General features: G+C 35.3%; 2 protein-coding genes across 2 annotated transcripts; one reads left to right on the forward strand and one right to left on the reverse strand.

Annotated features, from left to right (window-relative positions):
- Positions 1–3,814: 3,814 nt before the first annotated feature.
- Positions 3,815–16,006, forward strand: LOC112034692 (ABC transporter I family member 11, chloroplastic). Its single transcript, XM_024067515.2, has 11 exons — positions 3,815–3,942; positions 4,065–4,125; positions 5,370–5,449; positions 5,829–5,880; positions 6,054–6,187; positions 6,509–6,623; positions 6,755–6,841; positions 7,016–7,064; positions 7,574–7,658; positions 8,633–8,756; positions 15,474–16,006. Exons 1-10 carry the CDS (start codon positions 3,866–3,868, stop codon positions 8,709–8,711), a joined length of 819 nt encoding a protein of 272 aa, XP_023923283.2. The 5' UTR covers positions 3,815–3,865; the 3' UTR covers positions 8,712–8,756; positions 15,474–16,006.
- Positions 11,098–13,372, reverse strand: LOC112034691 (protein LAZY 1; the record flags this gene model as incomplete). Its single annotated transcript, XM_065769339.1, has 3 exons — positions 11,098–11,114; positions 11,658–11,934; positions 12,575–13,372. Coding segments are annotated over 3 exons (1,092 nt in total), but the record flags the coding sequence as incomplete, so codon positions are not given.
- Positions 16,007–26,264: the final 10,258 nt, after the last annotated feature.

Raw genomic sequence — 26,264 nt, forward strand, 5'->3', positions numbered from 1 at the left:
GCGCAAAAACGCAGTAGCTTTTTTCAGAGAGAATAAGACATCGGTCACCTTTTGCATATGTTCTCCTTGTATTCTCTTATGTGATGGCCTCTAAAATAAGCCTTATATATGTTTAGGGTTGTGAGAAAAGAAACCTTACACAAATACAAAAGCATATGCTGAAAATCAAATATGAAAATCTGAATTCCTGTAACCTCGATAGATAGTAGCTGTCGAGATTTAATGAATCAGCACTTCTTCACTTATTTCTTGGACAGACTTGCATGGCTTCAATACTAAGGTTGAAATAAAATTTCTTGAAGTATTAAACACATCCTAGATCTACCCAAATACAAAAAAAGTGCGTTTTGTCAAAGGATATACCAATTATATAAACTTTTTTGCTCATTAGTGTTTTATACAATTTTATAGAGGTGTGCAGCCAACCCATCAATCTGCCAAAACCAACTCATTCCAACCCAACCTGGTTGAGGCCTGAACTTTTGACTATTCTCCCGTGAACACTGAGAACTTACCATTTCTTGACTCTGTTCAGATGAGTCTATCCCGTGCTCCATGTGCACTCAAAGGTATACTAAGTATGGCCTCCATGTCTTGGGGTATAAAACACTGTTTAATGAGGTCCACTTTCCACTCTTTGGTTGCACTATTAATGAGAGTAGACACTCTTGGCCCACATGGAAGATCACACTTTGGGGAGATTACCATTTAAGTGTACGGGCTGGGGATCCACTTGTCTCGCTAGATATTTATTTTCTCTCCATCCCCCACTTGCCACCTCACTCCCTTTTTTATCAAGTTTTGCGTAGCCATTATGCTTCTCCACCCGTAAGATGGTTGTCTGCCCATTTCTGCATCAATAAAGTCACACCCTGGAAAATACTTTGCCTTATAGACTCTGTAAAAAAGGGAGGAAGAGTTAGTCTGTAGTTGCCACTTCTGCTTCGCTAACAAAGCAAAGTTAAATTTCTCCAGGTCCTTAAATCCCATACCACCTTGATCTTTCGGGAGGCACATCTTCTCCCAACTCATTCTCACCGTTCTCCTTTCATCTTTCTTTTGACCCCACCAAAATTGTCTCACCATCCTTGTAAGTTCCTAACACAAAGCCTTAGGAAGTAGAAAATAGCTCATGGTGTATGACAGCACTGCTTGTGCTACAAAGCATCGGAGATCAAAAAAGAAAAAAGAAAGAGTTGGGAACTTGAAACTTGAAGAGGCTGTTTAATCCTATAGGTTGTTTTCTTGAAACTTGTTAACTGTTGTATCTCTAAAAGTTCCTTTTTAACACATATTTAGACTATCTAGATAACTCGAAAAAGAAAAAGTATAAAGAAATCTCTAATTACGTACAGTAAGTTTGAAGCAAGTTTTGAATTTCATTTGGGATTGACAACTGAAAATATATTTTGGTACTGGTATGCACCAATGTACCATTTCAAGATCCGCACAGAATATATAGAACATTAAAAAAATTTATGAAAACAAAAACAAAGAAAAAATTTATAAGTGATGTGCCAATTTTATTTGTTTGATTTTTTTTCCCAGATTAATGCTTCTTATTATTACTATTTTTAAATCATTCTTCTCTCTTTCTTATTGTGTTTTCTCTTTAACAGTACCTAACACATTATTTTTTTTCTTTAAAAAAATATCTTATCTGTTCTCCACTTCTCTCTCTTGAAATATATATAAAATATTAAACAAATTTATGAAAACAAAAACATAGAAAAAAATTTATAAGTAATGTGCCAGTCTTATTTGTTTGATTTTTTCACAAATTAAATTTTCTTTTTATTACTATTTTTAAATATATATTTTTTGTTTAAGTAATTCTTTTCTCTTTCTTATTGTTTTCTCTTTAACCGTACCTAACACGTTATATTTTTCTTCAAAAAATTATCTTGTCTGTTCTCCACTTATCTCTCTTGAAATCTCGTAATTTTTTTTAACCTTTTGAGTGTACCCACAAATATAACTTTTAATTTAATGTTCTCTTTCTTTGCCCTCTTTTTGACCGAATAGAGATCCGGTCGAGTGCTTCTGCAAAGTTTGAAGCCTAATTTATGAAGTGAAAAAAATATTAGACACCCTCCTGTTTACAAACTGAGCTCCTAGCTAGCATCTACTGACCAATAACTTCTACAGCCAAAATGGCCAAATATCATCTTTGGCAGAAATATTTGACGATCTAACATTGTTTGTGAAATAATTAAAAATTTATTACTTTTTTAAAACTCGAGTTTGTGAAACTCAAGTTTCATAAAAAATAGCCACCAATTTTTTATGTAACTCGAGTTCCAAAAACTCGAATTCCCTAAAAAATAGCACGGCAAACTTTAAGATTATTTAAAAAACAAAAAAAAAAACTCAAGTTCCTAAAACTCGAGTTGAACGGCAAACTCAAATTCTAAAAGAGTGGTACATCTATATATATTTTTAAAACAATGGTAAATTGCCAAATATTTCAGCCAATAGTGATATTTGACCATTTTGCCCAACTTCTACTATGCATTACTTAATAGCATCACACATGTACGACAATGCAAGAAATGAAATGCAATTGAATAGAAATAGGGTAAACTTTAATTTACCAAGCCTAACCTACCTACAAAAGGAAGAAACTAGGCATGTAAAGAGTTCAAATTAAGAGTGAGATAAATAAAACAACATCATCTGAAAATTAGGTAAGTAAAATGCAAACTGGCCACTCCGTTTCAATTTGTTAACTATAATTGACAGAAAATGATCATATATTATATGCATCTTATTTTAGAAGTTACTATTATTTTTATATAGTAATGTGGAGAATGGTTATATGATGTGCACGTGACCATTTTTGTCACGAATTATGATCCACATAACCCCATTTCATCAACTAAATGATATGATAATAGAGTGGTGTGTTTGTCCAAGCCTGTATTTTGGCTTATTTTGCTAGAGTATCAATTTCTCTCCTTTTTTTTATATAAAATAAAATAAAATTGTAACAAGTGAAAGAGTGGTGAGTTTTGAACCCTAATTTTCTTACAAAAAAGACCAATCAAACCTAATGAGTTACAAGCCTCTTTTCTTTTATCGAGCCTATCTACACTTTTACCCAACTTATTTGTTAAATAAAAGTAATAAAAAAAAGGTAGTCTAAGAATCTAAAGTTCTAAACACACTTTAATAAGTCAATGAAAGTGAGCTATCTCCAAAAATAAATAAATAAATAAATAAAAAAGCAATGAAAATAAGCTCATTAATAAAAATTACTGACTCTCACATTATTAATATGAGTCCGAATTTGGTAAGAATGAATGTAAAACCCATGTTTTACAAGATATTGTGTTATTGACACATCAGTTTTTTACATAGAACTCAATACATCTTACCATACCTAATAACATCTCAATAAACTCTCAGTTGGGTTGGATTTTAAGATGGGTATTATAATTAATTGTGTGTGGTTATGCCTATTCTTTAATATGTGATATAATGATATGACAAATTGAGATTGGAGGGTGTAAAAGTTCTACACCACATCCGTATAGAAATTTAATCTCTACGAATATATATTCACTTACCGCTAAGAGTTTTGTAACTTAACTGATATCTCATGTCATGGTGTTTTTAACAGAAAGTCTAAAGTCTAAGCTGAAATCCACCTCTCCCATATTGTAACTGTCAAATTATTCTTTAAAAAAAAAAAAAATCACTTCACCTAAAGAAAAAGGGTCCCAGGGCCACAGCCCATGGGCCTTGAGAGACCCTTGACAAAGCAAGCCGAATCCCCAAAGGCCCAAATAATTGACAACGATAAAGTATAAAAACAAAATCTGGAAGCCCAACTCATTCAATATCTCTACCGCGCAGGCACAGGATGGCTCTCAAACTCAGTGGCTGGGGAGCTATGGAGTCACCGCCACTCCCAATCACACCAAAATCCTCATCATCCAGGTAATCACTTTTCCAATTCCTTCTTCGCACTAAAATCTCTTTCATTTTCCGCATGATTTTAATTTCTCTGTGAATTTGATTTCAACGAATTTTTTTTTTTTCTCTCTGCAACAATTTTACAGTTGTTTGAATTTCCGAACACCTCGGCCTTCCAGTGTTAAATGTGATTACTCCTGCTTTGAAGTGAGTTTCCTCTCTCTATCTCTCTCTCTCTCTTGCTACTATTATTGTGTGGTTAGCAATGTAGTTGTTTTTTGAAAAATCCTTGACAGTGGCATTTTATGTAATTTGCGTGATTTTTATGGTGAAACTTTTACTAGTCCATCTTGGGCTCATGAAAATTGTCGCTGTTATATGTTATTTTGTCCACATGGACTGACAAATATAAGGGTAACAAAATAGTTATTTTGCGTTTTCCAGTGTTTGGAAGTATTAACGAAAAACCCTATTAACAATATGACTTATTTTTTAGAGATTATTTTTGCTAAAATTTTCCGACAACTCTATCTCAAGCTGCGCTAAATAAAGGAAGTTAAGAGGCAAAACAACTCTATTTCATTTTGAGGTCACGACCAAACATAAGAAAATGATGAGATAATTTTCCAAACAAATACTTTTTGAAAAATGTCTCATTTTGTAGAAAACATTAATGTCGAAACAAACGGAGATACTCGCATTTTCGTTTGGGGAAAATGGTAAAAAGTAATACTAATTCTAATACAAAGAGGCTTACAGCATGGCAGCTAGTGTGATTAGTGTCAGTTTGTAAGGATTTTGTAGCACCCATTAGCATAATGAAAAACAAAATGACTGTCATGCCCGGGATTTTAGGAGACGTAGTTAATGGAATCCTTGGAGAGTTCCTGAAGAGAAGAGTGCATTTGAGAAATTTTTTTTTTGGATTTTATCGTTAAAATTCTTATTAATGTGGGATTTCTTAATGTGGCACCTCATGCTTGTTCATCCAAGTTTTGGTTCAGGGGATTAAACATACATTTGTCTGAAAATGAAAATTTTGCATTGATACAAACTTGCATTTTTTTGAGGTCCTACCAAAAGGTGGATTTGTTTGCCTCAAATGGAGCCCTTCAAAATTATAACGGTAGTAAGTGTCATGTTTAGATTCTTCATGGCAGTTCAATTTAGAATGGACTCTCGGGCCCTTACTTTCCCCAATATTTTGAACCAAAGTGCTCTAAAAAATTTTCTGGATGCATTGATTTAGGAATTAGCAGTGTATCTGTTTCTTGCATTCTGCAGATACAGGATTTTACCTTTATGGGTGAAAAGATGCTTTCACGGTCTTAAGTATTCAGTTGCATGCTTTGCCAGTAAATATCAGTTTCATGTTTGCTAGAATTTGAATTTTGAAGTGAAAGTACAGGAAGTTATGGATACAATAAATATTTTTCTTCTCTCTCTTTAAGGTTAGGGATGTTAGCTATCGACCACCAGGAACCGAGACGAGCCTTCTAAAGTCTGTTAATTTTACACTTCCTGAAAAAAGGTACTTTGTTTCTGTTTTGTTGAATACTGTCCAAAGCACATTGTTCGATGATTGGGATCTTCCGTTCAATTGTTTCTCTAGGACTTTCTTGGGTAAGGTATCGTTCTAAAGTCTAAACAGATAATCCTTTCCATCAGATCTGTAACCAGATTTTTTTTGTTAATAGTTTTCCATATTTTCTTCTGACCATCCCAAAGAATTTGATAAATTTGTGAGGTCAGAGCCATACTAAGTGGGGGAACCTCTCTCCTAGTCATATTCTCTATCAATTGTACTGTACTAATCGCAGACTTCAACATCTTTGTCATGGGCAGCTTAGAATTTCTAACAAGTAGTACCTTGCATTCTTGGGATAACTTATTCAAGTCAATTGCTGCAGTTTTGGTTTAATATTTGGACAGAGTGGAAGTGGTAAAACTACTTTGTTGCAGGTATACCTCTTTCATGAATGTGTGTTTCTGTTAGTGTGCTTTAAGTTCCCACAAAAAAAAAAAAAAAAAAAAAAAAAAAAAAAAAAAAAACACAGAGATCTAATTATTTATATAATCCTTCCCCCTTTTTATTCAATAAATTGTGTCAATTTCATTTTCTTTCCATCTCACAGCTTCTTGCAGGGCTGAGTAAACCAACTTCAGGTTCCATTCATATTCAAAGGTATGGGAATGATGGCAATCCAAATCAATCTCCTGAACTGTTAACCCCGGAGAGAGTTGGCATTGTCTTTCAGTTTCCTGAAAGGTATTTATTACTAATTGAAGAGAAGAAAAGTTGTTTTCCTTTGCTCATTAAAGGAATTTTGATGCTTCACTTCATCAAAATTGATAAAATCAATGGAATCCATCCAAAAACGTACTGCATTTCTAACTTGTTTCCTTTTGTCTAATATGGTTTTGCATGGTCTTTGTACTTTGTTTTTGTATGTGTTGTTGCTGGTGCGTTTCTTTTAGCTTCTTGTTTCATAGATTACAAAATTGCACTTGTACTTCCCTATTATCTATTGGCATTTTTATTGGATTTCTTTTTATTTAGACCTTAAGAGCATGTCATCTTGCAAGCTAGGTACTTCATGGCAGATAACGTGCTGGAGGAAGTTACATTTGGGTGGCCAAGGCAAAGGGGTGACCTCCAATTCAAGGAGCATCTTGCTTTGAGACTCCAAAGAGCAATTAATTGGGTATTTGTGTGCTCTGAATATAAACTAATTTTCTCCTACTTATTGAGCCCTTATATATTTGATGTTCATTGTATCTAGGTCTTGGTTATAATATCCTGTATATTCCACGTTAAACTCTTTGATGACTGCAGGTTGGTTTAAATGGGATATCCTTGGATAAAGATCCTCATACTCTTAGTGGTGGTTATAAACGCCGGCTTGCCTTGGCAATTCAACTTGTAAGACCCTAGATAATTGCTATAAACACACCCAAACAGAAACATGCACGCACACATAAAGGCAAACACTTGTTGGGCAATTTGGCCTTGGTTTCATGAGACAAACCTTTTACATCATTGCTTGTAGTTGTGTTATGAATTGACCCATTATTTTTTGTTGACTTTATTCTTCAGGTACAAATCCCAGATTTATTGATACTGGATGAGCCCCTTGCTGGCCTTGGTATGAATATGCATTTGGTCCCCTTTAATTCTACGTTGTTGGTTGTCTTCCAACTTTATGCAAATAGGACCATGGTTTACATATATATGGATTTCATAAGAGATTATCGAGCAATCATGCATTCTTTATCCCTGTAATTCTCTGAAATCTCTCGTACTAAAATGCTTGCAGAACATTTTTTACTGCTGATATTTAAGAAGACCTGCTTTTTGTATTGAATTAATCAAATTCATATGGTTGGCAACTATTTCTAATCCATTTTTATTTAAATAAAATTCTGAAACAACTTGGCGTAATGATAGGTAAGTTTCAGTTACAGTTGAACCAGTGGCTTCTAAATTTTAGGATTTGTTATTTTGACTTGCCAACGGCTTCCATTTAAAACTTTTGCTGGGATTTACAAGTTTATTATATTGATCCTCTTGCTTCCTTCTGATCTTTATCGTGCTTTGTTTTCTACAATACTGCTGCAATGTTATTTTCAAATTGTGTTAATGTTTATTGATTAGATTGGAAGGCACGGGCGGATGTTGTGAAGCTTTTGAAGCATCTAAAGAAAGAATTAACTATACTAGCTGTCAGCCATGACCTCAAGTCTGTCTTTCCCTTTCCTTCCTCTATATTTTTTACCCTTTACCATTGTTCTTCTGTTTTCATTTGTGTTACTACTGTTTCTACTCAAAATAGTGTGTTGGCTAAATTGGACTTATGAAAGACAAATGCATTTTGAATTGTTGTCATCCCACAGAAATATTTATAAGTTAAATGTGTTCAATCATGGTTTTTACCTATAACTTACAGCCTTGGACATATATTTTACAAGATCAGGTGTTTACTATGAAACCTTTTAGATTCTAGACATAAACATGCATATATGCTTATTTTTGTTTTTGGTGTGTACTTTTGAGGAGTTGTAAAGAATAGGATAGTGAGAAAGTAGTAGCCATAATCAGATTTTGTAACCATGTGTTTTCATTTGTTTATTGCCTTTTAAGGATAAAATTGACTTGATGTTGAAAGTTGAGGGACTTTAGTGATATGATTAATAGTTGAAAATCTTGATTTTGAATGTTGAAGGGTGAAATTGACACAATTAAGTGTACATGGATGAAACTGAATATGTGACAAATGTACAGGGACCAAAATTGCGGTTTGGCCTAAAATTATTAATCTTACAATGAGCTCTGGCTCAAATACACTTCATTATCTCACAAGAATGGGTGGAGGGGGAGGTTATGGTTTCAAATTAGGTGCTTATGTAACTTACCAATAAAAACAATCTTATAATGGCTAATAGGAAAGAGCCAGATACTTTTCTTTTTTTGGTTGGGGGTTGGGGGAGGGGGGGGGGGTTGTTGGTTGGAGGGGGGATCCTATTTGGCTAAAGTTTATTGTATTTCGTTAACCTATTTTTAATTTAATTAATTAATTAATGAGTTTCAGAGCATTCTAAAACATACCTTAACTAACTGGTAAAAGGAAATTATGTCAAGCTTTTGTTTTCCTCTTGTTTTCCTCCTAATTATATGCATTTTTGTTTGATTATAAGCTTCCTGTGTGTCTTTCAGAGAGTTAGCAACTCTAGTTGATCGATCCTGGAGCATGAAAATGGGTGGAATTCTTAAGGAAGAGCCACTACCACTTTAAGTTTGGAAATATGCTTTTGCCTTCATCAATTTGTGATGTTGTGAGGTTTGACCCTGATGCTCCTAGTGCTTCATGTGAATATATTCCTGCCATGTTAGTGCTTGAAATGAATTGTTGAGGATTTAAAAAAAAAAAAAATCACTCAAAAAAAAATTTGAGTAGAAAAAGAAACTTGTGTCGGGAAATTAAAGCCAGCACTTCCACATTGATTCTTTCATTTCCAATACTTTATGATCAATTATGAACTTAAGAATGGAGGCTCTTGGTTTGCAATTTGAATGATTGAACTATGTTGCACCGAGTCAGATTAACATCTGTGTATTGACAATGATATTGGGTGCCTAGACTTTATCCTCCAAAAGCTGAAACGTGTTATAACCTTTTTTAATCCACTCGCATTAACAAATTTTAATTCTAGTTTGACTCCACACAAGGAGTACACATGCAGATGGCTAACTGTGCAAACATCATGTCCAATAAATGTATGAGGTGTTCCACACAAGAAAATAGGCAATGATATAGGAAGGGCCTTGTTACATAAATCCTGTGATATTCTTAATGATAAAAGTATTACTTCTAGATACTCAAAATAGCATTATTAGGAAGCTTGTATGAAACTTAGTTACAGCTTTATTATCACACCGAGGAAGATAAGACAGACACCTTCTTGACCCTTCACTTTCTCTTAAGTCCATCATCACATAACCACTCACAACATAGTAAGATGTACTATTAAACACTAAATGTACACTTTTTACTTGTAGAGGATGATGACATATTATCATCTTCTTTCAGATTCAGTCACTAAAGCTCCAACACCAAGTCTACAATACAATACCAACAGTGGGAATGGGTTAGATGTATTAATCAGTAAACATAATCATCATAGTACTCTTTTATCTTTCTGCTATGCTCTGGAATGAAGTTGCACACATGATAAATATAATGCCAAATAGTTTATACATTACTTTTAATAAACAATCATTAGCATAATAAGATATCAAGAAACATTATTAATTTCAACAAATAATGGATATCCAATCAATATATTAATGTTATTATATTGGAACTGTAGGCCTTTTGTTTATAACATTATAACTCTTAATTGTTAATTTTTTTTGTGCATTTTCGCTTACTCTCCCCCCCACCCCACCCCCACCCCCCAAAAAAAAAAAAAAACTCCCTCCGTCCCAAATTGTTGGTCCTATATTCGTTTTGGGATGCCCCAAAATGTTGTACTATTTCTAAATTTAAAAGCCGCTAACTTACTGACTTTCCTATTATGCCCCTGCTTTATCTCTGTGAGCATTTAAAAAAAATCAACAGAAGCTCAAAACAATCAATAAAATGGGGTGCTTTTTTAGTTTCATTATGAAACAATTCACATTGCACAGGACATTATCATACCTTGTTATACAAAATTCTTTTTTTCTATACATTTTATCCAAAGTTCTTCTCATCCATAATTTAAAATTGGCATTGTACACACCAGTGTTTTCCAAATGAACAAAAAAAAAAAAAAAAAAAAACAAAAAACTTCAATACAGTTTAGTTTGTATTGTAGTAGTAATAGGTTTTTCAGATTTGAATAAAAGGATAAGTCGGAATTTGTATTTGAAACTGAAAGTACTCTGAAAATTCTCGGCGCCAATAGAGATTGTATTTTAGTAGTAGTAGGTTTTTTATATTTGCTTAAAAGGATAAGTTCAAATTTGTATTTGACTTGTGAAAGTACTCCAAAAATGCTTGGCGCCAATCTTGGGACAGAGTAAATGTTTTTTATAATAGCAGTATTCATATTCCAATTTTTTGATAAATTTATATTAAGGGCAGTTTTGTAAACTTTTACCCTTTTATTTAGGAAACAAGATATTAAATGATATGCCCTTAAAAAGTTGGATTTTCTAAATAGGACTAACAATTTGGGATTGAGGAAGTAATTTCAACGTAGAATGGATGTCAAAATCAATATATTAATGTAATTATAGTGGAACTGTATGCCTTTTGTTTATGATTTTATAACTCTTAATTGTTCATTTTCACTTGCTCTCACCCCCCCCCCCCCAACCCCCCAAAAAAAAAGTGAGATTCTTGGTAAGATAACAGTAATTAATTAATACCTTTTGCAAATTTCTTGTCTACATTGATATTGACATATCCATCACTTTATTTATAACTTTGTGAAATTCCAATTCATTGTTTTGTTATATACATAAGCATGGCATTGAAGTGTCTCCTCACTCAGAAACTGACGATGAAAGTAATGCATATTGAGGTTATATTTATTTGTTAATGTGGGATTTATATTACATGACAAATATAATGCCCAATAGTTCTTATATGGAAATGCCCAATAGTTTATACATTACAGTTAATTCAACAATTATTAGCATAACAAGATATCTGGACACATCATTAGTTTCAACAAATAATGGATGTCAAAATCAACAAATTAATGTTATTAGAATGGAACTGTATGCCTTTTGTTTTCGATAATATAAATATTAATTGATCATTTTCTTGGTGTATTTTCACTTATCCCCAAAAATAAGACTTTGTGCATTTTCAAAATATTCGTGGCAAGATCACTGTAGTTATTTTACACCTTGCAAATTTCCTGTCTACAATGATATTGACATCTCCATCACTCTATTTACCTTTATATATATATATATACACACACATTCTCAGAAACTGATACTGAGGATAACACCTTTTTTTCTCCAAAAAAAAAAAAAAACAAACAAACAAACAAACAAACAAACAAAGAAGGTAATCACATTTTGAAGTTATAATTCCTGAATTTTATGATATGGTGGGATTTATACTAGATATTTTGTATAGCATTTAATTTATACTTGTAGGTGGAGGGTGAGATTGTGGATTCAAAACCCACTTGGTGCATGTGTAATTTACCAAACCAAAAAAAAAAAAACTGATACTTACAGTCTGCATCTGTCATGATCCAATGCTCTTTTGCACTTAGATTACTGTCATGCAGCCCATCTTGGGGTGGGTTCAAGTTGGTCTTGTAACGGTGGCTCCTCATCTTTGACATGGGCTCTAGAGTAAAGGCATCATTGTCTTCACCCAAGTGCATCTGATCTACATTATTATAGCTACCACTGGGAGCTTTTTTGACCTTATATTTATGGGAATTAACAAGGTCTCTTTCAGCTATAGAGCTTTCAGGATGGATTTTTCTGTGGAACACACGTATGACCTGCATGCCAAACATAAAGAAGCTAACATCTTTAATGAACAATTGTTATAAGATCCACTTAGAACACAGTGGAGGCACTAACTCCTATGTGATAATTTGTGTTCAATGTCAAATTATTCATAAACATTATTATCTAATGAAGACATATCCAGAAAAGTTACGGATTGGTTTGAGAGCTTAAAGGTTTTCCATTTGGATGCTATGCTAGGATTGGTAGATAACATGCTTTGGCATTGCTAACTATGCTCTGAATTTATTTCTGTTGACCTTGACTGAAGAATCTTTAGTTTGACATCAATTGCGTGCATTAGAAGTAGTATTCTTTCTTTCCATTTTTTGGGTTATGGGTTACACTAAAAGCACCAATCCCCATTGGATCTCTTGCTAGCTAGCAAGAATCCTTGGGGAAAAAGGTTGACACAGGATCTTGGATGGCGGAGAATCCACATCATCTGAATCTTTTATTTGACTTCTGTATATCCTAAATAGCTGGCACTAGTAGTGTGCTTAGGAACTCATATTCAACTTATAAGACAATAGATGATTACAATGAGTGATATTGATCTAAGGATTACATGTTCACCTGAGGGATCTAATGTTCAATAGTAGTTCTCAGAAGAATTATGAGCAAGTGACCAACCTTGTGGAGTATCTTCTTGGTTGAAACTGAGTCAGCTGCATCACCACCAGCAGAAGGGATGGAGCTCCTTGAGGAAGCATTGAGCTTCTTTAGCATCTTCTTCATGAGATGCATAGCAGATTTATGCGTTTTCTTGTCTTGCATCTCCCCTTTCTCACTTTTCTCTGTGTTTTCTTCGTTTGTTATTTTTGTCCTATGAAACAGCTCTGCAAGTGATGCCTTCTCTTTCTTTACTTCTTTTCTTGTTTCTGGCAGTTCAATTGAAGAGCCAAATAGATATCCTTGCAGTGGACATACCAAAATTTTCTCATAATCTTCATTTTCAGCCACATCCATTGGCTTGCCATTGAGTGTAATGGTGCTAGCAATACTGTTCCGTCCTGATGATTCATCGCACCATTCTTTAGTTTCAGCCTCAAGGAACTTCTCCAGCTCATAGTTGATGAGCTTCAAGTCATTCTCTGTTACCTCTGTTTTGCTCTCATTTAAGCTCTCCAGAGGCATGGCAAATGTTGGTGTAGCTGGCTCACTCATGATTGGTTCCAGACCAAGGGTTCCAACGGTGAGAAAGCCATGGAAGAGCTCAGAGATGACAGCAGATGTTTCTTCTTCCAAGTTTTCTTCCCCTTTCTTGGCGTCAGAGTCAGAAAAAGATTTTCCAGATTCCTGTTTGGGTTGCTTTAAGGATCTGGATTTGTATGTGGAGCCAAAGCTTGGCTTCGTGTAGAAGTCTTGGTCGTCAATTGATGGCTGTGCAGTAAGGCAAATACAAGGGTTTCCTGAAATTATAGTTCCAAAAAAGAGTTAGGATATCCATGAAAATAATTAGGGAAGAAAGACTTGTCTATGAGAAAGACATATCAGTATTCCTTTTTGTTTCTTTTCTCTTTTGTGCTTTGGAAAGGGGAATGTGGACCAATTTAATGGCTGCTCCATTCTGGACATGTATGCCTGTTAGTGCTGAGGGTTGAGTGCTTTCTTCACTGAATGATGTGGACTGTAGAACGAGGTGGTCCCATCACTTACCACTGAGAACCTTAATCAGGTGGCCCTGTGTCCACAAAAGGGTGGTGGTATCACCCAACTTCACTGCTACGGTGCTATAATAACTGAAAATGTTTGTGTGTTCTGATTGTTTGAGACCAACTATCTCAAAGGCCACCAGATTTTTTAACTTTTGCTTGTTTTAGGTTGTTTCTGTGATTATCTTTTTAGATTGTGAAGAATTCTGTAGATTCTAATGTTTAATCACATTGTAAGACATTGAGTATCAGAAGCAATTATCATGGTTGATGAGGACAGTTTGAATACCAATTGTAAAATCCTTGAAAGGCTCGATGCTATTATGACGAAATTTATGGTGCAGCCAGTCCAGTAACTGCAGCAGTGGAAGGCAAAGATTGAGTTAAAGGATTGAAAACATTAGTGTAATTCCAAATTTGGTAGAGTTCGGACTTACCTTCATTTTGATATTTCTTTCGAGGGTTTGATCTTAGATCTCCAGGCTGTTCTAGTAGACAGAAATATAGGTATACTTAGATTCCAAGGAAGATGGGACTTTAAAGGAAGGACTTAGAATTGCTAAAGAGCAAGAGAACAAGGATCAGTTCATTAAGACTGTTAAGAAGTTGGAATTCTGCTAGAAGGCCCTGAGATAGATGTGGGTAGAGAGAAACATTTAGAAAGATACAAGATTGTGGTTGGCTGTTCATTTCAAAATCAAATCATTTGACTAACTGGAGTGGTTTTTGGAGACCCACAAGTTGGTGTATGTATATTGTGCATACACATTCATATTTGGGAGTAGTTGCATGGGCATATTAATAAGATAATTAATCGCTTAGATATTAAATTAGCAATACAAGTGAATCTTTAATGTTGGTCACATCTGATAAACGTGTGCTTTAATATGCAAATAAGCACATTCAATGACCAATGGTCATATTAGTGGAGATGGACTCATAGACATTTGAATTTGTACACGCATCTAACTTATTTATCTAACAAGCATTTTGGTTAGTAAGCCTAATGTGACTGATGGGCAGTTTTTCCTATATGTATAGATTTCCGAATGTTGCTTGCTAAAAAGATGATTAAATTTTGAAAATTTTTTACTCATTATGGTCCTTGAATTCACTGGATGAGTTATCAAAAGTTTTTGGTATGGCATGCTTTGGGAAAGATAGTCCTTACTGAAAACATTATGGTGTGCACTCGTTCTATTGTGATTGCCTCAGTTGGGTAAACTGGCCATTGCTTAGTATTTGCCTTAGCTGTTGTAGTAGACATCTCATATTTGCCTTAGGACTAGAGCTGTAACAGGATCCTGTTGCTACTTTGCATTACTAAAATCAGGTACTAGTAGAGTATTTTTTTTCAAATCTTTTTATCTGTTTTTCCCCGTTTAATGCTATCTCAATGATGGTGGGTATATTTGAAGGTTTATTGCTGACATATAGTGGCTAGTTATAATTTTTAAAACCATTACAAAGCTGGTCATCATATGTAAAGTGATAATCAATGGCTGAGATTCTATCGAGTCCCTAGACTTTTCGGAAAACTTGAATGGAATTTGAATTTAATTTGTTGATTGTGCGTATAAGATTTGTGTGAGTCATGGTTTCAGAATTTTTTCATTACACATACATTACATTTGGGACCCAGGACAGCCAAGGCTTTTCCCCAATCATCACTTTGACACAAATCTTGTTGCACCTTTCTTGAATTAAAATTTTGCTTTTGTCCATGTAATTATGTCAGCAATAGCCACATAGCCTTGATATCCTCAGTTATTTATGTTTGAAAATATACTCTTGATTCATCCATGATTGTGACATTTAATAGATATATAAGCTTGTCTTCTCAACTGCCTTGATTGTCATACAATATTTGACTGCAGAAGATTCAGCCAGACAGGACTGCCTGCAATGAAATCTCAGCATACCCCACAAACATCTTTTGATGTTAAGAGTGAGCTGAGGAGGAGAAGGCAGTGGTAGGCTTGGAGGCAAAAGCCACAGCCATCTTTAATCCTAGAGACCCTAATCTACAATTTTGTTATGAGAAATGCTAGGGACACAAAATTTTCACAACAAATCCTAAATGAAGACCAACAACAGATTTGTTGTAAAATTGTGAAAATGTAGTGGATGTTGCACTTCTCTTTTATTACTATGAAATACCATTATTGTAGCACTGCAGAGAAAGCATGGAGGCTTGGGCAAAATGTGTAGTTGTGTATAATTTCATCAACTTTGTAACCCTGTATTTTATCTTCTAATCTAACTATGGAACCCCTATGGAAATTTTTCTTTGGGTTCTGTTCCGGGTACAAATGTACTACTGTTCTTAATATAGGAAGACAGATGATGCACAAAATTGCTCTACTTGAGGAGCTTTAAAGACTATTAAGAATTTAGGTTCAAAGTCCAAGTGTGTTGAAAATTATTCAAGTGCGGTATCATTCAGTCTCTATGAAGTATATGATTCAGGCACTAAATTCTTTTTGATGCCATCCATTGTACTTCAAGGTTTAAGCAGGTTCATTTTTGCTTTATTTCTCTAATTTATTGGATTTATTTTGTAAAAAATTCAATTTATCCCCTTTAGTATTGCTATATAACAATTTATCATTTTCAAAGGTATACATATGGAAACTATTATGATAATAACATAACATCTTAATAGTTTCCATATGTAGAGCTTTGAAAGTAAATACTAAACAGTCAGGATAAGAACTTTTGGAACCTTGGTATAAAAGTAACAATAATCCTAACGCCGTACAGCATCTTTCTTCCATAGAAAAATAGAAACAAGCTGTCCTAAACCCTTATAAATATAGGTGAGACAAGCTTGCCCAAATCTATCAGTGTCCTACCAATAGGCTCAAAAGTAAATGTTGAAGCATCCTCATTTTCAGCTAACCAACGAGGAGCTATAAAACGGAAGATTTGCCACTTTTAGAGTCCTGCAGTCAAGCCCGTCATGCGTACCATTCTAAAATCCAAATCAAAACAAACACATAACTCTGCACAAGTATGGCTCATTTTGTGGGTCTGTCGGGGCCTTTGGGGGGTCAGTACGATCCATTTGCAATGACAGATATATGAGAATTCCACGTGAAGATTGAGATTTGAGCGAATTGAGAGCTTGTTCAATCAATTATAATTTGCACAAGGATCAAGAACTCTAGTGATGAAACTGTGTATTTACTTTTCCCTGTAATTTGATTTTGAGAATTTGTCTAAAGTGTTTGGAACACCGTCATTATGAAATCTCACACTCGACTTATGCATTTGATTTATCTAAAGTGAAAATCTTTATAATGATATCGCCAATAGTGAGCTTGGTTTTTAAATTTTCACTTTATTTTGAAAGATTGTTGAATTTAGTCCATGATAATCTTGTGGTTTTTCATGGGTTCAAGTTAATATATATATATATATATATTGTAGTTTGTCAAATAATTCGATTGATACAATATTGCTGAGGCACCATTGGCTAAACGCATAGTGGTTGTTGAGTCGGCCTGGACTTTCTTGTTCTTTTCTTTTTATGCAATGCAAGGAGTATATTTTATTATTATTATAACTTGTTGAATTGACCAGATGTGATCAATGAATTCATCCATCAAATACAATTTAATGAATGTATCACTTCAATAAATTATGATAAAAAAATCGTAAAATTGTAAATTTTACCCTTACTATTTTGTTTTCTGTTTTAATTATCTCTAATTGGATTTGAATTAATAAGAGTGGTTAATCTCAAATGTTTTTATTTTTTATTTTATAGATATGATAAGATTTAAACTTATGTCGTCCACTCAATAATAATTGCTTTTATCATCAAGTTAAGATATCAATTAATTTTTGTGTGTAAATAAGATTCGATTCTCAGATCTCTTATTTGATAACAAATTTTTTTTTACCAATTGAACTAGTTGAATATTTATCTCATACCTAATTACCTAAGTTCCCTACCTATTTTTGGCTCATCAGATAGGCTCCTTGGGAATGTTTCCAAGCCTACCCAAAAAAAGAAGTCCTTCTAGAGGCCCAGAATTGGGTCCAGTTTTAATCTTGTAAAACTTTCTGAAATCTCCACTCGTTGGGCCAATTGATACAAATAGCGAACTTCATTTTGGGCTACCATTAACTTTGTCTCTACATATTTTGGTTTTTCTAGCATGATCTTAATATGTTACACGTCATTGTCAAATGCCCATTTCGGCGGTTTAATTGGTTAATCAGGCCTCAGAATGTACAGCTCTGTGATTTGAGTTTGCAAGTCCGCCGCTTAGGGGGGGAGGGGGGTTTGAAAACATGTGTTTTGTTATTTGAGAATATGTGTGAAAATTTTCACATGTGTGGGTGAAAAAATATATAGAAATACGTGTAATATTGTTTAAAAATTAAAAACATGTGTATGAGTGGGTGTACCAAACACCCCCCCCCAATTTCTCAGTTTTTCGTTTTTCCATTTATTGGGATGTGTGCATGTTTTCAGTTTTAACGGTGGGTTCATTCATTGAATTCATAGTAGAGTCTACCATGAATATGAGCAGAGGAAGCACAATTTTTCCATAATCCAAGAGTACCTAAGAATTTCCCTACTTACAGACATATCCAAATTTTACACCCTATTGAGTTGTTAATTTGATTGGAACACCATGATTTTAAACAAAGTTTTCTCCAAATCAATTTGGAAGAATCTCTTTCAAGGCTTTCAACACAACACATGGTGATTTATAAGATAAGTGGATGGTTAGAGCATTACCATCAGGTGTGCCAAATGCCAAATATTTGGCATTTGACACACCAAACACCAAAAAAATCTTCCATGAGATGTTCTAAATGCTAAAATATTTGACATTGATGAACAATACACTCTCAAATTCGAAAGCGTACATACAAGAATTGTAAAATTTTAATGATTTTTTAATTCCCCTTTCTCTCTCATCTCTCTGTAGGGACCTTTTTTGTGCACTGTGCGTTGGCCTGAGCTGCCTCCTGCGGTAATGGGCCCGAGTATTCTGAGTAGGAGAGTTGAGACCAGTCCAACTGTAACTTAAATTGGGCTGGCTTATGCACAAACTAGGCCTCGTCTGCCAGGAGCGTACTTATGGCAGGCAGAGCTATTTCAAATGAGTTACGACAAGCAGATATAATAACAACAAAAAAACAGAGTACAGTGACCTTTATTTAATGGAAAATGATTGAGTAATCTCTATTTATGACAATCACAGTGATAACAATGACTTTTACAAAAGAAACAAAGGAGTAAGTGATAATATGAGTTAATCAAGAATAAATATCAAGCCAAGTTTGGTCCATAGAAGAACGCCTCCTCTCAATGCAACTAATCTCCCAAGAAAGATCCTGTTGTGGGGATTAATAACTTTGAGGGAACCGAACCTAAATAGTTAGTGCCCAAAGGAATTCTCCTTTCATTATTTTTTCTCGAAGAGAGTAGGATTTCGAGGGGGAGAGAAGGAAATCGACCTATTGGTGCATGCCCATCGTATTATCTCTCTTATCTTTTTTTTCTTTCCCTTGTTTTTGCTTTCTTTTTATTCTACTTCGTGATACTCCCCTGTTTTTCAATCCCTTGTTCTGGGCACGACAAGGGTCTTCTTATAGTGCCTGTCATGACCAAATTTTACCACTATGCCCCTTAACCGCCTTTGTCTGGTCTGGGCGTATTTGCCGACCACCAAAGGGCTCGTCTGTGTGCCACTCACCCTTGCCAGACAAAGGCAAGTTTGTTTCATTCGTTAGTCCACCGTGGCACCCTTTCCTGCCACGGTGTAAGTGCTTTCTTTCTCTTTCCCTCATGGCATGCACCTAACGGTTCCCCCCTCAACCTTGCCTCTTTTGGGCAGTCTGTCATCCCAGCAAGACGTACCCCCCAAAAGAGTTTGGGTAAGAGCCGCAGAATAGGTCTTTTCCCCTCTCCCCACCACCAAACCATACCCCCCTTACCTCTGACCTATGACCCCACCACGTCCCCATATTAGCTGGGTACATGCTGGTGGTGTCTGGGCCTTGCGCGTGCTTCTCTTTCATGTATGTCCAAAATCTGCTTGCTGCTCATGCGTTTACTGCGGTCTGGAGCTTTGTTTGCATAGTCTGCCGCTCTTCTCCGTCCTTTTATGTGGGCCGTTTTATAATTTATTGTTCCCCTTAGGGGCTCGGCTTCATTTGACACTGGACTTCACATTTCTTCCAGCCTACTTCTTGATTGCCATCATGTCCTACCGTATTACTTTGTCATTCCTGCTTGTATTGACTTGATCCTACTGGGCCCTTTTTAGTCCTACAGTGTGTTCTTTCCCATGACTATGAGTTTTCTTACTTATGGGCTCCTATGTCCCTTTTGTTTTCCCTTGGACGTTCTTGGCCCATTTGCTTGCCTTGGGCTTCCTCGACCCTTTTTCCTTACTCTGTGTTCCCATGGGCTTTTACTAACTTCATTGGGCTTCCCCGACCCAATTAACTCATTCTCATCTTTGGGGTTTGTGGGCTTGCCATCAATCTCCTACTCTTTTTGTTTACATTGCTTTGGGTCTGCCGCAGCCCATTCTTACTTTTCCACATTGTATATTGCCCATGGGTTTGTTATTTGCTATTTCTCTCTTTCCAAGCTCTTTTGAGCCCATTTGCTTTCTCAAGGCCCATTTATTTATGTTATGGACCTGTGATCCATTATTCTTGCCGCTTGAACTTAATGGTTCTTGTTTTCTATCCTTTTGCTAGCTTCTCTTCGGTCTATGTTGTTGGGCTTCTTTCTTTCTTTATGATTTTTCAAAAATGGCCCTCAACACTCTCTATTAGATCTTTTCCTCTCTTTTTTCTCAAACCCCAATCATCTCCTCTCTCAACCTCTCATCTTTTCTTCTCTCACCCTCATTGCTTTTCCTTTCAACCTCACCAAGCTGACACATCACTGTGCCGCCGATCTTTCTCTAGCAATGGTTTTTCTGTCTTTTTTTTGTTTTTTGTTTTTGTTTTTGTGTGTGTGTGTGTGTGTGTGTGTGTGTGTGTGTGTGTGTGTGCACGCGTTGTGATTTGATGGGTGGGTTTAGACAGTAATGTGTGGGTTCAAATGATGTTGGTTGGGTTCAGTTCCAACGGTGGTGGGTGGGTTCAGATGGGCTATGGGTTTGTTTTGAATTGTGTTTTAGGTTGTGGAGGATGTGGTGATCGCTATTGGTTGTTGGCAACTGTGCGATAGTTGTGACAGTGATTTTTCTAGATTGTGTTTGATGAGTTGTAAATATTATTTTAGTGTGTTGTATATATTATTATTATTATTATTATTTTTTTTTTTTTTGAGAAAAATAGAAAGGGCTTTATATTAGATGGGCAGAAATTTTTTGTCAAGAGTTACAATGTTGGTTGCATCACTATGGATGTCTTCTAACCAAATCTGTGGTTCAATCACATGCTTAGCCAACTTAGCCAATTTATCTGTTACTACATTTCCACTACGTTTGACATGTGAAAAAGAGGCAAAACTTAAGTTTAATGCTAGAATTTGTGACTCCTCAATAATGTGGCCATAAGAGGCCAAGCAAGGTGGCTTAGCATTGAGTTGTTTAAAAACCACCTCAGAGTCTCCCTCAAAAGCTACCTCATGGAGTCCAGTTTCTAGAGCAAAAGCAACAACTCTTCTGCAAGCCAAAGCTTCCAATTCATCCACTGTTGAAGGTAAACAAATTCTTTCTGAGAGTGATGCAATTACCAGACCAACTGAGTCTCGGATCACCACTCCCAAACCTGCAGAATTTATGTCACGAAAAACTGCCCCATCACAATTTGCTTTGTATTGGTTAAGCGAATGAGGGAGCCAGTGAGCAGGATGAGCAACCAAAGGTGATGGTAGGGGGGAGTCTTGCACCATTTGATATTCTTGACGGCGTTCCACAACATCTCTATAAATCTTGGATATCAAAATTGTGAGACTTCCCACTCTCTGAGCATTGCAATTAAACCATATGCTCCATGCTATGAAAGCAAACAATTTAGCAAATTTTGGAGACTTGAGCAGTAGAATATCTTGAAACAAATCACGGAAACTTGCAAGCAGATCAGATAGGAATGTTTTGCATCACTCCACTTCCCACCATATTTCTTTTACCCCCTGGCAGCCCCAAATTGCATGTAGAATGTCCTCATTTTCATAGGAGCAACATTCACACAAACCATTGAGGGCAACCTTTCATTTATATAAGTTATGTTTCCTTGGAAGTGATTCATTGCACGCCCTCTAAATGAAGTGGCGTATCTTGTTTGGAACATTGAGAGACCATAATTCTTGCCAGAATTGCTTGTGTTCCCTTGGATCCAAGGGACCTGGTGCAGCAACTGACTCCTCATCAGAGAGAAGACGATAAGGTGACTACCTTTGGACCATTAGAGCTCAGGGGTAAGCTGAGAATGGACTTAGCCTCATGGGGAAGGAACTCTGAGTGGATTCGATCTTCAATCCAGTATGATGCGGTAAAATAATAAAGTAGGTTTTTTAATGTGTTAAAATGACATAATTTTGCAACGCCTGATGAGAATGCTCTAAGTTATGAGAGTTATCAAGTAGTGGGTTGAAGGCAACCACCGATTTAGAGGCAAAAATTTTCCCATCATTTTTACATGAGTTCACCACTAATCATCAACTTATTATATACCAATTATAACTTAATCATTAATTGAGTGAATGAGTTCACTATTGTTTTAGTTTTTAGTCTCGAAAAATTCTAGGATCACAACTAATTTCACAAAAAATTTCACAATTATTCGATGTGACTAACTGTGAGTAGTGAAAAAAAAAACGATGGATTCACATGAAAATTACAAGTATTCAGTCATAATTTACCACATAAAATAATTGTAAAAATTAGTGTGAAATTAATTGTAGTCCTAAAATAACTCGTTTAGTTTCACTTGCATTTGATACTCGGCCTCACTTGCATCCACCGCAACATAAAAGGCAAAAGAGATGTCTGAAAATTTTGGTGCCTATAGACTTGCTGTTTTTCCCCAATGCTTGTTGGGAGACACGATAGGTCAATAAAAGTTTGTCTTATTACACACTTATTACTAAAAGCTAAATAAATGGTCAATAATGCAATAATTAACTTATAATATTAGATTGTTGAAACTTGCACTCCATGAAAGTGTTTACTTACCAATATATATATATATATATATATTATATGTTAGGCAATATATAAGCTAGAACCACATGGCATTTGCTGACTTTGATCTCTGGTCGCAGTGATCAATTTTTCACCAACTTGCATCAGAAATAGTGAACAATTTTTCCTCTGAAAAACTTGCATCAAAGTAGTTATTCGTATATTTTCTTCCCAATGACTCGATCCATTTATTTTCAAATATCTTACACCTGAATCTCCATTCTTAATTTTATTATTAATGAAACCAAACCAGCTAATATGGACTGCCTTTTTTTGTGATCTTATTTTTAAATTCTTGGCTTCCATGATTGATTTTGGCATTTACCAAACCACCAAATATTGTCATTTCTTATGTTAGCGTATGTTGTTGGGCTTCTTTCTTTCTTTATGATTTTTCAAAAATGGCCCTCAACACTCTCTATTAGATCTTTTCCTCTCTTTTTTCTCAAACCCCAATCATCTCCTCTCTCAACCTCTCATCTTTTCTTCTCTCACCCTCATTGCTTTTCCTTTCAACCTCACCAAGCTGACACATCACTGTGCCGCCGATCTTTCTCTAGCAATGATTTTTCTGTCTTTTTTTTTGTTTTTTGTTTTTTTTTGTTTATGTGTGTGTGTGTGTGTGTGCACGCGCTGTGATTTGATGGGTGGGTTTAGACGGTAATGTGTGGGTTCAAATGATGTTGGTTGGGTTCAGTTCCAACGGTGGTGGGTGGGTTCGGATGGGCTATGGGTTTGTTTTGAATTGTGTTTTAGGTTGTGGAGGATGTGGTGATCGCTATTGGTTGTTGGCAACTGTGCGATAGTTGTGACAGTGATTTTTCTAGATTGTGTTTGATGAGTTGTAAATATTATTTTAGTGTGTTGTATATATTATTATTATTTTTTTTTGAGAAAAATAGAAAGGGCTTTATATTAGATGGGCAGAAAATTTTTGTCAAGAGTTACAATGTTGGTTGCATCACTATGGATGTCTTCTAACCAAATCTGTGGTTCAATCACATGCTTAGCCAACTTAGCCAATTTATCTGTTACTACATTTCCACTACTTTGACATGTGAAAAAGAGGCAAAACTTAAGTTTAATGCTAGAATCTGTGACTCCTCAATAATGTGGCCATAAGAGGCCAAGCAAGGTGGCTCGGCATTGAGTTGTTTAAAAACCACCTCAGAGTCTCCCTCAAAAGCTACCTCATGGAGTCCAATTTGTAGAGCAAAAGCAACAACTCTTCTGCAAGCCAAAGCTTCCAATTCATCCACTGTTGAAGGTAAACAAATTCTTTCTGAGAGTGCTGCAATTAGCAGACCAACTGAGTCTCGGATCACCACTCCCAAACCTGCAGAATTTATGTCACGAAAAACTGCCCCATCACAATTTGCTTTGTATTGGTGAAGCGAATGAGGGAGCCAGTGAGCAGGATGAGCAACCAAAGGTGATGGTGGGGGGAGTCTTGCACCATTTGATATTCTTGACGGCGTTCCACAACATCTTTATAAATCTTGGATATCAAAATTGTGAGACTTCCCACTCTCTGAGCATTGCGGTTAAACCATATGCTCCATGCTATGAAAGCAAACAATTTAGCAAATTTTGGAGACTTGAGCAGTAGAATATCTTGAAACAAATCACGGAAACTTGCAAGCGGATCAGATAGGAATGTTTTGCATCACTCCACTTCCCACCATATTTCTTTTACCCCCTGGCAGCCCCAAACTGCATGTAGAATGTCCTTATTTTCACAGGAGCAACATTCACACAAACCATTGAGGGCAACCTTTCATTTATATAAGTTATGTTTCCTTGGAAGTGATTCATTGCACGCCCTCCAAATGAAGTGGCATATCTTGTTTGGAACATTGAGAGACCATAATTCTTGCCAGAATTGCTTGTGTTCCCTTGGATCCGAGGGACCTGGTGCAGCAACTGACTCCTCATCAGAGAGAAGACGATAAGGTGACTACCTTTGGATCGTTAGAGCTCAGGGGTAAGTTGAGAATGGACTTAGCCTCATGGAGAAGGAACTTTGAGTGGATTCGATCTTCAATCCAGTATGATGCGGTAAAATAATAAAGTAGGTTTTTTGATGTGTTAAAATGACATAATTTTGCAACGCCTGATGAGAATGCTCTAAGTTATGAGAGTTGTCAAGTAGTGGGTTGAAGGCAACCACCGATTTAGAGGCAAAATTTTTCCCATCATTTTTACATGAGTTCACCACTAATCATCAACTTATTATATACCAATTATAACTTAATCATTAATTGAGTGAATGAGTTCACTATTGTTTTAGTTTTTAGTCTCGAAAAATTCTAGGATCACAACTAATTTCACAAAAAATTTCACAATTATTCGATGTGACTAACTGTGAGTAATGAAAAAAGAAACGATGGATTCACATGAAAATTACAAGTATTCAGTCATAATTTACCACATAAAATAATTGTAAAAATTAGTGTGAAATTAATTGTAGTCCTAAAATAACTCGTTTAGTTTCACTTGCATTTGATACTCGGCCTCACTTGCATCCACCGCAACATAAAAGGCAAAAGAGATGTCTGAAAATTTTGGTGCCTGAAAATTTTGGTGCCTATAGACTCGCTGTTTTTCCCCAATGCTTGTTGGGAGACACGATAGGTCAATAAAAGTTTGTCTTATTACACACTTATTACTAAAAGCTAAATAAATGGTCAATAATGCAGTAATTAACTTATAATATTAGATTGTTGAAACTTGCACTCCATGAAAGTGTTTACTTACCAATATATATATATATATATATATATTATATGTTAGGCAATATATAAGCTAGAACCACATGGCATTTGCTGACTTTGATCTCTGGTCGCAGTGATCAATTTTTCACCAACTTGCATCAGAAATAGTGAACAATTTTTCCTCTGAAAAACTTGCATCAAAGTAGTTATTCGTATATTTTCTTCCCAATGACTCGATCCATTTATTTTCAAATATCTTACACCTGAATCTCCATTCTTAATTTTATTATTAATGAAACCAAACCAGCTAATATGGACTGCCTTTTTTTGTGATCTTATTTTTAAATTCTTGGCTTCCATGATTGATTTTGGCATTTACCAAACCACCAAATATTGTCATTTCTTATGTTAGCGTATGAGGGTATTCACTTATCTCATCTTCCTTCCTCTATATATGTGTGTGTTTTTTCCACAAAAAAAAAATATATATATATATATTGTCATTTCTTATGATCTAATCTTTAAATTTTAATGGTCTTCTAAAATTAGCTATAGAAAGACATATATTATATGAAATCTATAATAAATGAACGACCGAGATAGATAAATTATCTGCAGCATGATCATAGGTTAGGTGGCATCATCCAAACTAACCAAATTAAATGCTGTAATAAATAATTCAAAGTCTACTATTAACCCATAATATAAGAAATTCTTTGTCAAACAACCGCTACATTTGTTTCCATGAAAAACATTTTGTGAAGATAAGAGTAGTTTTCTA

This window comes from Quercus suber, unplaced genomic scaffold (assembly GCF_002906115.3).
Source record: "Quercus suber isolate HL8 unplaced genomic scaffold, Cork oak 2.0 scaffold_1118, whole genome shotgun sequence".
NCBI lineage: Eukaryota > Viridiplantae > Streptophyta > Magnoliopsida > Fagales > Fagaceae > Quercus > Quercus suber.

Excerpts from the sequence above, each read along its gene's own strand:
- LOC112034692 (XM_024067515.2), top strand. The coding sequence starts at position 3,866 with ATGGCTCTCAAACTCAGTGGCTGGGGAGCTATGGAGTCACCGCCACTC. Across the intron at positions 6,188-6,508 it reads GTCTTTCAGTTTCCTGAAAG|GTACTTCATGGCAGATAACG; the intron begins GTATTTATTACT and ends CTTGCAAGCTAG. Across the intron at positions 6,624-6,754 it reads TCCAAAGAGCAATTAATTGG|GTTGGTTTAAATGGGATATC; the intron begins GTATTTGTGTGC and ends TGATGACTGCAG.